Genomic DNA, 11423 nt, shown 5'->3' with positions numbered 1-11423 from the left:
TCCGATGGCAGCGGGCTGAGCACAGTCCTAGAGGCCCCAGCCTCAGCAGGAAACAGGATGGCTGGGATGTGTGCCCCTCTAGGTCTTCTGACGGCCACATGAAGGGCGCAGCTGCCCAGGTCTGCAGTGGCTCCTTCTCCCTCCAGATAGATGGGCTCATGGTAATTCCCATACTCACCTCAGCCTTGCCTCCTCTGCGAAACCTGTGTATGCTCCCAGGATGAGTCAGGGTGCTGCCCAACCCCCCAGCACTGGGCCACGGTAACTTCAGTCCATCTTCCTCAGGAAAGTTCAGTCAGTGAACACCTACAGTGTGTTAGGCCCTGGGGTGGGGGATCCAAAAACTAACATGATTGTTTCCCTCGGGGAGTTCACAGTGTATTGGATGAGACGGAAATATGAATGAGAACAGTCAGAGGACCGGGTGGTTAGGCCGGGTCCTTAAAGACGAATGGAAATTCACTAGCCAGGGAAAGCCAGCAGTGATGGTAGTGGGTAGGGTGGTGATTTGAGGCAAAGGGAATGGTACAGAGGTTGGACGGTGTGGCTTATTCTGTAAGTGCAAATGGTTCTCTAACGCTAGGGCCACTTGTGGGCGAGAGGACAGACTGAGGGGCAAATGTGAAGAGGCGAACAGGGCCGCACTGGTCTCTTTTCCGCAGGGCAGGTGACGGGAAAGAGAACATATGGTGTTGAGCAGGGGAGAGAGGCCAGATTTGAGTTAGAAAAATCACCCCTATCGTCGTGTGGAGGCTGGACTGTCGGTGAGGCAGAGGCAGGGGTGTGGGCCAGGAATTTGCCCAACACACAACAAAGAGGAGCCACTTTGGGGGGCATTTGAGAGAGAGCTGCAGGACTAGCTGAGCACTGTGCTTTCGTGAGGAGGGAAGAGTTTAGAATGGCTCCCAGGTATCTCCCTTGGGAGACCAGGGTCAGAGAAGGCAGACCCACTGGGGAAGAGCAGGCACCAAGCATACATTCCTGTGTCAGGTGACAGGGAGTGGCTCCAGGATGCTGACAGTGTGGAAATCTCTGATCGCAACCCAGGCTCCAGCTGAGGTCAGCCTGCCTCTTAAAACCTGAACAAAGCTGATTGGCATTCACATCTCTTGACCCGTGAAAGGTCTCGTGCCCTCCCCTCTGCCCCCTGGATTTCTGCGAATTCTCAGGTTTAGATTCTTTTAGTCATTTCTGGCTCTGGGCTCTTGTTTCTGCTGAGCCAATCCCATTTATGGTCACCCCCACCATGCCTGATTTGTGGTCTGTCCATCACTGTGTTGGCCCACATGCCCCTTTCTTTGCTGGGGGGAAACCAGTAACTCATGCCAGGCCTTATACACATGGCAGATGTCATGCAGAATTTGGGGAGTTGGAGGGGGTTTGTGTCCTAGTTGTGCAAGGAGCAAACAGAATTAAATTTACCTCTCGGATCTTCCCATTTGAAAATGTCCTTTTGGGTACCTCGAGGGCAGCCATTTCCCACTGGGGGTAACTTCCCACCTCGCCCCTCACTCTCTCACCATCTTGTTGATTATACATGCTGCCAGCACACCTCCCCCCACTCCATTATTTCGGGAAATTCTGAATTCCTCTTCCTTTATAGTGCAGCAAGAGCCCCCTCTCACCCCTTCTCAGCTCAGCTCCAGGCCTACCTTGTCATTTCCAAAACCCATCAAGTCCCTAGTTGAGTAAAAGAGTATCTTGAGATGAACATCATCCACTCTGCTTAGAGAGCAATTGTTTTGAGTAGCACTTTTTCAATGTGCTTTTAAAGTATCATGAATACTTTAAAAAGTATTACTACATACTTTTAAAAGATTATGAAAAATAGAAAGTATTGTTTCCCTTCAATTAGTCTCTCCCCCCTCTTCTCCCAGCTTTCCTGGTGAACCCCCTCCTTTGGTAGCTGGAAACCCAAGGGGAAGAGTCACGCCTGCTGTCTGGGGCCCCTCTTGGCTCTCTGCTTCTTTACCCCTGCCCATGCCCCCATCTCCATTAATCTGATGGCATGTTCAGGGATATTCTCCAGTCTCTCGTGATGATATCACACCCCTAGCAGAAGATGGCTGAAACTGGGGAGGCCGATGCACTGGGGAGAGAGGGTACTTCTTCACGTAGAGTCTTGCTCACAATGTTCATCTTAGAGCCAATCTGGAGGACACCCTTGCCCTAGTTCCCAGTACCTAGTTGGTCACCGTGGCATCGGCATCTTTACTTAGGACTGCCAGGCAGACAGGTGTTCTCTTTCAAGTTCAGCCCAGGACACCACAGGGCCATGTCTGCTGGAATGGTAGGGTCCTGGCACCAGTAATGAGAGTCCAAAGGAGGGGTGGGGTGGTGTTTGTGTGGGAAGCCTTCCAACATGCTCTATGCCGTGAGTCCTCATGATTATCTGTCCATCCATCCAGGAAACAAGCATCTGTTGTTGTCAGAAACTTCTCCTGACATCAGGAGAAGAGTAATTAATCCGTCCCCACTGAGTCCACCGTCCAGTGGGGAAAGACTCAAACTGATAAAACGTGCCAAGAGCTCCCTCTAGGGAGACAGAGGAGGGCCAGCACTGGTGGAACAGGAGCATTGGTAGAGAGGACAGTCCATGTGCAATGCCTACACACTGTCTCACAGCAGGTTTCCGTGGCTAGAATCCTGGGAGCACGAGGTGATGGAAGCCTTGCCCGGAGGCTGAGCGGACCAGCACAGACCTTAGCCCTGAGAGCTCAGACTCCATCCTGATGCTGCTAACGGGAAGGATGAGATTTGTGTATCATAAGGTGCACCTGGCAGCAGAGCAGAAACAGTGCTGGCGTCAGAGCAGTTGGTAGGGACGCTGGGCTCTGTATCCCTTACACTATTGCAAGTTCATGGAGGGGGAGGGCCTGTGGCTATTGTGTTCACCCTTATTCCAAGCCCAGACCTTCGTGTACCATGAGAGACCTCACAGCTTTACGGACTGAATGTTTATGCCCCCAGATTCATATACTGAAACGCTAATTCCCAATGAATTATTTGAAGGTGGGGCCTTTGGGAGGTGATTAGGTCACAGGGTGGAGTCCCATGGGTGGGACCAGTGCTCTTAGAAGAGCCCCCAGATGCTCCCTTGCCCCTCCTCCATGTGAGGACACAGCGAGATGGCATCTGCGAACCAAGAAGCAGCTCCTCACCAGACACAACATCTGCTCTACCTGGAGCTTCCCAGCGTCCAGAATTGTGAGAAATAATTGTCTGCTGTTTATGTCCTCTAGTCTATGGTATTTTTGTTACAGTAGCCTAAGCTAAGAGCCAGGGTGGAGACTGAGAGTGAGGTTGCCTGGGAAAGGTGGGGCTCCTGGTGGATGCTCCCTCTCGTGTCACAAAGCCCATGAGAGGCAGGGCAGGAGGGGAGGGCGCAGGTCTGCAGGGTGCTCAGTGTGCCCGAGGAGGCTGCCACATCGGTGACCTGGCCTTTACACACCCTCCGGGGGCGGCTGCACTTCTCTGCTGGGGCCACTTGGCCCTTTGGACCAGCTGTCACCTCCCATTCTTCAGGTTGCTCCTCCCTGCAGGGCAGCAAAGCGGGGGGTGGGGGGTGGTGTCGGGGACAGGGACAGGACTCCCGTTCAGGGCTGGTGGACAACCCTACCACTGCCTGCAGTCTCCTGGCTCACCTGCCACACCTCCCTGCGTGCCCTGCACAACTCCTGCCTTTGAAGTGGTGAGGGCAACGGTAAAGTCATTTTGGGGCAGGGAACAGGGGACCCCGCAGTTCTGTTTTCTCCAGGAAAAACACTCTTTGACCACACCAGAGTTTGATTGGATTAAAAAAGTGTATTGGATTTCCAATACTAAATAAAAACATGAAATTGTTTTTTTTAAAAAGCCATAGAGTTTACAGCATCAACTACAGAAAAGGCCAAACAAGTGTGTACAGAGACTAGTCCCCAGCAGTCCTCCAGGCCCCCCTCCAGCAGGCGACAAGGCAACAGACACATGTGTTCCAAATCCTCCTGAAGGAAGCTGCTGAACAGCAGCTCAACTAGACATTACAAGACACACAATGGTTTAATTGCAAAAATCACAGGAAAATGTAAGAAAATGTATTAAATTGTGAAAAGGTGCAATACAGAATAGCTTTCCTTTTTAATTTTAAAAAATCCCCCGACTTTGAACAGTTATTTTATTTAAAAATAGGCCCCGCCCCCCCCGCCCCAGCTCTGTGGCAGTATCCAGGTTCCAAGGCCCTGAGGTAACACGAGTGTCAGGGTTCACGGGAGGGAATGCCCCGAATACCGAGCACGTTTCTTTGGGCAAAAGGTAAGACAGTTTCTGGGGAATCTAGCCCTCCTGGTGTCCAGAGTGCTCTGAGTGCTCTGTTCAGGATCAGTTGAAGTGCACTGGTTTTCCAGAATCCCGCCTGGCACTGACCTCTACGACAGGCCGGCACGGTGGCGGGGAGTTCCGGCATTGCACTTTTCATTGCCCCCCAAAATAATAAATACAAAGAGTTCATCTTCTAAAAAAGCAAATATGTGTTAAGACCTAAAAAAGGAGAAGTGACCAATGTACAAAGGCAAGTGGGGTGCCTGCAGGGCCAAGGCGGGTAGGCTGGGCGCCCCCTGGTGGTCTCAGCGAGCTGAACTCTTCTTGGCTACAGAACCAAAGCCTGATGCTCCTATACTGCCTTCCACACTGTCTTCCGGGGAGTGGTAGGGAGTAGGGGAAGATGCTTGAGGGTCAGTCCTGTGTTTTGTCGGAATAGATTCTCAATAGTAAAAAACAAAACAAAACAAAAGAAAAAACAAAACAAAAAAACCCAAAAAACCCACCTCAGCTCCTTACCTTTTTAAGACAAAGAACATGAGAACTGTTGGCAAAGGCAAAGGCTTCTGTGTATGTGGCTGGGCCTCTCAGCATTACTTCACCAACCTCCTGCTACCCTGTTCTAATTAGGGGCTTCACTGAGCTGCTGGGATGGAGGAGGGGGCGGCCGCCTCCTCTGTCCCTTTCCGCTGTCCCTGTCCCGTTATCTACAATGTTCAGAAAGGAGAGCTTCAGGGGTGCTACAGCCCCTGCCTGCCTCATCCTGGGAACGCTTTTCCTAAGCGGCTCTGAAACACGGCAGCGAGAGCCAGGCTGGCTGAGGACAGGAGCTAGAGAGAAGCAAGGAGTCCTGTGTGGAGACAAAGTTCCTTCCTTCACCTCTGGCCTCCCCCAGGGAACACATGATAACAGCAGGAAAGGGACTCCATCTTTTCCCCCGATTTCCCAGGAACAGGCTTGGGCTCTTGTCCTGTTCCGGCATCACTCCTGTAGCTGGAAATATGGCACTGGCGCCTCAGCATGGACATTCTTATCAGGATATGACCAAGACATCAGGGCAGCTAAGTTCTCGAACTCACCTATTGCACAGAAGAATTTTTTTTTTTTAACTAGATCCAAACGAAACTCCAGTTGCAACTTAGTGACAATAGAGATGGACATGCCAGGAAAGGACAATAAAGAAGATGCTTCCATTCTCTGCAGGCTTCTGGAAGAAAGTACATCGACTGAAACATTCACAGACCTCAGCAGCCCCGCCATTTCCTATTCCCAACCCCCCAGCCCACCCCCACCCCAATACTTTGAAACTGCACAGAAAGCAACAAACAAGTCTTTTCAATGTTACATTTCATTCAAATAGATCTGTAATCTCACAGTGATGAGAGGAGAAAGTCAGGCCTTTAATAATTATAATAAAAAAATAATAAAAAAGCTTACAAACAGCAATGCAACATTTCCTCCCCCCTCAAAGTGATGGATTAACAGCTGGTAGAGGATGCAATGACTTGGAATTCAAAAATAAAAACAAAAACAAAAAACAAGCCAACCCCTGGAACAACCCACACTGTCAATGACTTTCCATACATAATTCAAACAAGCAGTCAAACGTCAACCACTTGTGGAGAACACCATGGACTCCCTTGGTTTTTGATAGTGTTTTTCTTTTGAAGGTAAAATAAAATAGGACACAAATAAAATTGTACATAAATGCCAATGTCTACACTCCATAGAGGCGATGCAGTTGCAGCACGAAGACACAGCCTGACCACAAAGTGAAATGTAGGTCGTCGCACTTCTTGCCTCTTCCCTGGACACAAAATTTTGGCCCATGGTGCCCAGTCCTGCAGGGTGTCAGCAGGCAAAGGGAAGCCGCCTCGACACAGGCTTCTTCCAGGCTGACCAGGAGAAGGCAGGTGGCCATGCCCGGAGCCAGCCCCACACAGGGGCGCTGACCGGTCTGCTTGCTCGCTCTGTGTTCTCAAGTGCTGTCCTCACGTGCTCTGTACAATCCTTGCTTTCCAGGCTCCGTCCCAAGACTTCTAGACCCAGGTCTGCAGTCATGTCCCGGGGAAGGTCGTCATGCTGTCGTGATGGCGTTTAGGTCCTTCATTAGTCCTTCCAGGTGGGCCATCTCTTTGGTCAGCTCATCTGGTTCATAGCTCTGCAGGAAAGAGAAAGCAGATAAACCCTCAGCATGCTTCCTGGCTCAGAGGAGATGCTCAGTGTACATCTGCTCAATGAATGAGTGCATCTGCTTCACACTTCTGGGCCAGCACCGAGGATCAGTGTGACCAGCACACTCGCAGGTTGTGGGACATGCACCTAGACATCGTGGCTGGGCTGGTGGCCCAGGAACTTACACTCTCGGAGTCTTCCAGCATCCTCGTGGTCTCCTGCACTTCAGGGGCACTGGGAACCACCACTGGCATAGGAGGCCGGCTCCTTCCTAAAGTCCCAATGGAGGCTGTCTTCACCGAGTGAATGTGATGGTTCAGAGCTGAGGGGAAAAGCACACCATCAGGTGTAGGGCTGAGCCCGCTCCCCCCATTCCGCACCAAGGCAACTAAGGTCCAAATGCTGCTTCTGGGTGAGGGGCGCACCCAGACCCAGTGCACAGATCGGGCTCTGAAAAGGCGGCACTAGACGGAAGGAGGGAGAAAGTGTGGCATCTCAGAGGGCAGAGAAAATACTCCATTTGGCTTTGGAAAACTAATCTACTCCTATGGTTTTCAAAGCGTCACCACACCTTGGTGTATCCATGGAATCCTTGTGGGATGTCCAGGAGGTCAAAATTCTTTTCATAATAATATGAAGACATTTTTCACCTTTGCACTCAGGGTATGAATGCAGTGCGTAAAACTATTGGAGCCTTAGCACAAATTAAGGCAGTGGCACCAAACTGTAAGTCATCAGCTGACACCCCTTGCAATGAAAAAAACAAAACAGTTTGACTGTTTCATTAAGATCATCCTTAAGGAAGTAGTAAAAATTATTTTATTAAATCTCAACTTGATTACACATCTTTTCAATATTCTATGCGACAAGATGGAAAGTCTGCATAAAGAACTCCTGCTATATACTCAAGGATGGTGGCTGTTTCGAGTAAGGCATTTGTGACAGCTTGAGTTACAAGCGCAATTGTTGCTTTTATCATGAAGCACCGTTAGTCCAAAGAAAGGCAAACCAGTTATTCAGACTTGAGCGTTTGTAGAAATTTTCTAGAAAGTACAAAAAACTGTCACTTCAAGAGAAACAATGGACAGTAGTTACTGCTAGCGATAAAATTTAAGTTTCAAGTGAAAATTAGAATCCTGAAAAACTTGTGTCTGCCAGCATGAGCTTCAGAGCCTCCCAATACTCACAGCCTTTGGGGATATTAATAAATGTATTTTTAGATATTGTACAATGAAATAGGTCAAGACTTGGAGGATCTGTATAACTTACTGAACCAGTATTTTCCAAATGACTAATGTGTGATGTTTGATATCATGCACTCAAAGTACAAGATAGATGGATTTTAATGGAACAGAGTACGAACAGTTCATGGGTATGGTTTCTGATTCCACATTACAAACAAACCTATAAGAAACTACAACTTCTTGCATTTTGCTATAGTATCAAAAAAGAATATCCCGTTATCTGAAAAGGTTACAAAAATACTCTTCCCTTTTCCAACTTATCTGAGGCCAAGATTTTCTTATATTTCAACCAAAATAACATACTGCAACAGACTGAGTGCAGAAGTAGGTATGAGAATCCAGCTACCTTCTATTAAGCCAGACATTACAGAGATTTGCAAAAACAGAAGACAATGTCACTTTTCTCACTGTATTTTTGTTTTGAGAAGTTATTTTTCAGAAAAATAAGCTATCTTCAAATGATAGATTTATTGCTATTTTTAAATGCATTAATAAAATAGTTCAAAATGTTCTGAGTTTTAATTTCTAATATAGTAAATTATAGACAGATATAGCCCATGTGAAGAAAAGTTCTCTCGGGGAGCCTGGGTGGCTCAGTCGGTTGAACGTCCGACTTTGGCTCAGGTCATGATCTCATGGCTCGTGAGTTTGAGCCCCGTGTCGGGCTCTGTGCTGACAACTCAGAGCCTGGAGCCTGCTTCCGATTCTGTGTCTCCCTCTCTCTCTGCCCCTAACCCACTCACATTCTGTCTCTGTCTCTCTCAAAAATAAATAAACATTAAAAAATTTTTTTCTTTTAATGAAGAAAAAAAGAAAAGCTCTCTCATGGTCTCAATAGTTTTTAAGAGTATAAAGGGATCCTGAGACCAAAAAGCTTGAAAACCACTGACTTACTCTAAAACAAACCATCATAACAGATAATAATGTGGAGAAGTGGGGAAAAGCATGCCTTTCAGGTCAGGGGACTTTGTTGGGCCACGTGAATCTAGGGACTACAGACTTCCCATCCAAAGGGTCCCCTGGCTTCCGTGTCTTGGCCTCCCTGATCCTTCTCTAGGTTGTAGGAACCCTACAGGATGATGCACTTCTGGGAAACTGAATGGATTAGATCTGTTGCCCATACGCATGGCCACTGGGTTTTACCATCAAGGATTCTGCACCCAAAACACGATTTGAAAAGTCAGCCCTCACTCCCCACCAAATTATTCTCTGGTTCATACGCATTCCCCAAGGAGGGGAGCCCATGTACTTCCTGAGAGGGGCAATGACTTACGGCTACTCTAAATTGCTAGGATAAGCTTGGAAGATACTTGCTTTGTTATTTTCAAAGAAGTGACTTTTGCCATAAGCCAGAGCCAAAGGGTCCCTCCAGTGGTGCTGCCGCCCTCACTCACCTTGCTGGGATAGTAATGGTGTGCTTGGCAACGCGGGATCATAGGTGGGAGGACCTGGGGGCGGGATTGCCGGCACAGCAAAGCTCTTCAATGGGTGGGAAGGGCGAACGTGGGCTGTAGGAAGACTCTGGCCTGAATCTTCCTCTTGGGAGCTGGCCAAGTAAGAGGAACTGGTAGCACCTTCAGGATCCTGGTGATCAGTACAGCATGTTTGAGACGAGGAGGCTGGCATGGTGTCAGTGCTGGGGGTATTTCGAACGGATTCTACAGCAGGAAAGTCTGAATGTTAGCATTTCTTCTATCATGAAACATACGCACATACCGGGGTTCTGGCTACTTCTAAGGGCCCCGAAACCAGTTCAATAAGCACTTAGGATCAGTGCTAGTCCAAGGGAAGATGGTTTAGCACTACTGACAAGGCCAGGTAGGAATGGACTAACCTAAGAGAGTCCCAAAGAATTTTGTCAACCAGCCGCTCTGCTGGAACCTTCTCTCCTACACAGCTAAGAGGTCACAATTTTACAGATTTAAAGTTCTCCTCAGTACTTACTGTGTAGTACACAGAAAGGTTCCTGAGACTACTGTCTATTAAGATGTAAATAAGTATAAAAAGAGATTAAAACATCACTCCTTGACACTCAGCCTTAGAAGCTGGTCTTTCATAGAGTACACATCTAGTCACTAAGGCTGGCTGGGTACCTGACAAGTATCTGCCCACAAGGCCTGGTGGTTACTACAGGAGAAGCAATGTCACAGGTGGTGAATATGTCCTTTGCGGACTGTGTGCAGCCTCACCAGAGCAACAGCCCCACAGTCAAGTGAGACCTGGACAACCAAATAGTCCAGAGGTCTGCAAATAGCTTTAAGAGCATGCCATAGGAGGGGTGTTTGGGTCCAGAGGGAAAAACAGGGGTAGATCAGCTTGGAGAAGGGGGAGACTAAGGAAGAACATGATAATCTCAAAATACATGAAGAGGGCTCAGAGCTGTTCTAGAAGGCAGCATGGGGGGATGGAAAAAGCACTGGCTTTGGAGTCTGATAAACCTGGACTCTAATCCTGGCATACTAGCTGGGTGAATGTGGCAGTCACTGAAACTCTCTGTTTTCTTTTCACCTACAAAACAGGAAGAATAAAATAACTCACTGAGGATTGAGAAGATGTATGAAATGTGCTGAACACGGGACCTCAATAATTGATAAGGCTCTTTTCTTTGTAAATTACTCAGTGCTTACGCTGAGCCAGGCACTATGCTATGCCCTTCGTATTCCTTACCTCCCTCAGTCCTCATACTAACTCAGAAGGCACTGGGAGGTTAGGCATCGCCCAAAGATGCAGATAGAATGGGTAGGGCAGGGATCGGAACCCCTGTGCTCTGACTCCCAAGCCCATGCTCTGAACTACCACATCAAACTGCCCTTCCATTTCCAGTACCACATGGCCCCTGACCCTGCAGCGGCAGAAGCAGCACCAAGACCCAGGCTGGCCATAAGAGGAAGCCCTTTCAAACAGGGGTGCAGACCAACATCCCTGTCCTGAGAAGGGGCCCAGAGGCACCAGCTCTCCGCAAATAGGCTGCACCAGCTAGTCAGGAGGAGGGCCTCCCCTGACTCCTAGAGTCCTCAACCTTAAAAAGGAAAATAAACCCTTTTAAGTAGTAATGCATGAGTAGCCTGAAGAAATCCAACCTATTTCCCTGCCTGTTTTGCTGAGGTATCACTGAATCTCTTCCCTTGGGCTCTTAGGAGACAAGTCACACCAGTCACGAGTGCTACTCCCTTAGCTTAAAGACCTTGGGTCTCAGGGATGAGGGACTCCCCTCCCCCTAGTGCTGAAAGCCTGGCTGTGATGATAACCCTACTAGGACTAGCTCACTTCTCATCCTCTCAAGAGGTGCACGAAGGACCTTGTTTCTTGTGCTTGCTTAAACAGCCACAGCCACAGCCACAGCCACAGCCACAGCCACAGCCACAGCTGGGAGCTGCTGGACCCACTCTGTGTGATCCTCGGCCAGGGAGAAGCTGGTCAAGGAGGGTTGCAGGGAGTAGCAGAGAAAAAGGCAGGCTCCAATTGGGACCGTCAGCTTGTATCCGCAGGCGGTTGGGTCAGCTCTGGGCACAGAGGCCTACCTCGGCTGCCTCAACGGCCTTAATTTCATACATAAGCTTCTGAGGGCCAAAGAGATGGTGGGAAATGTAAAAAAAGAAGATAGGGCTGCCTACATGAGTCAGAGCCCTGGTCTGCTGCCACAGACCAGGGCTGTCTTGTGGTGTAACTACAGAGGGCACCAGGCACACTATACTCTCAGTGAAGGGT

The 11423-nt window shown here is 48.8% G+C and overlaps 1 protein-coding gene across 8 annotated transcripts in view; it reads right to left on the bottom strand.

Moving 5' to 3' along the window:
* Positions 1-5626: 5626 nt before the first annotated feature.
* NEO1 (neogenin 1) overlaps positions 5627-11423 on the bottom strand; it is a 242602-nt gene continuing 236805 nt past the window's right edge. For all 8 annotated transcript variants that reach the window (XM_040493211.1, XM_040493210.1, XM_040493204.1 and 5 more), the window contains 3 exons: positions 9110-9373; positions 6657-6793; positions 5627-6457 (listed from right to left, as the gene is read on the bottom strand). In XM_040493211.1, the coding sequence (XP_040349145.1) occupies positions 6374-6457; positions 6657-6793; positions 9110-9373 (485 nt within the window). In that variant the 3' untranslated portion in view covers positions 5627-6373. The remainder of the gene's footprint in view (positions 6458-6656; positions 6794-9109; positions 9374-11423) is intronic.

Source organism: Herpailurus yagouaroundi, unplaced genomic scaffold (genome assembly GCF_014898765.1).
Source record: "Herpailurus yagouaroundi ecotype Mexico unplaced genomic scaffold, PumYag 184, whole genome shotgun sequence".
In the NCBI taxonomy this organism is placed as follows: domain Eukaryota; kingdom Metazoa; phylum Chordata; class Mammalia; order Carnivora; family Felidae; genus Herpailurus; species Herpailurus yagouaroundi.
Note: the sequence above shows the minus strand (reverse complement) of the source record. Positions and strands in the feature narration are given on the sequence as shown.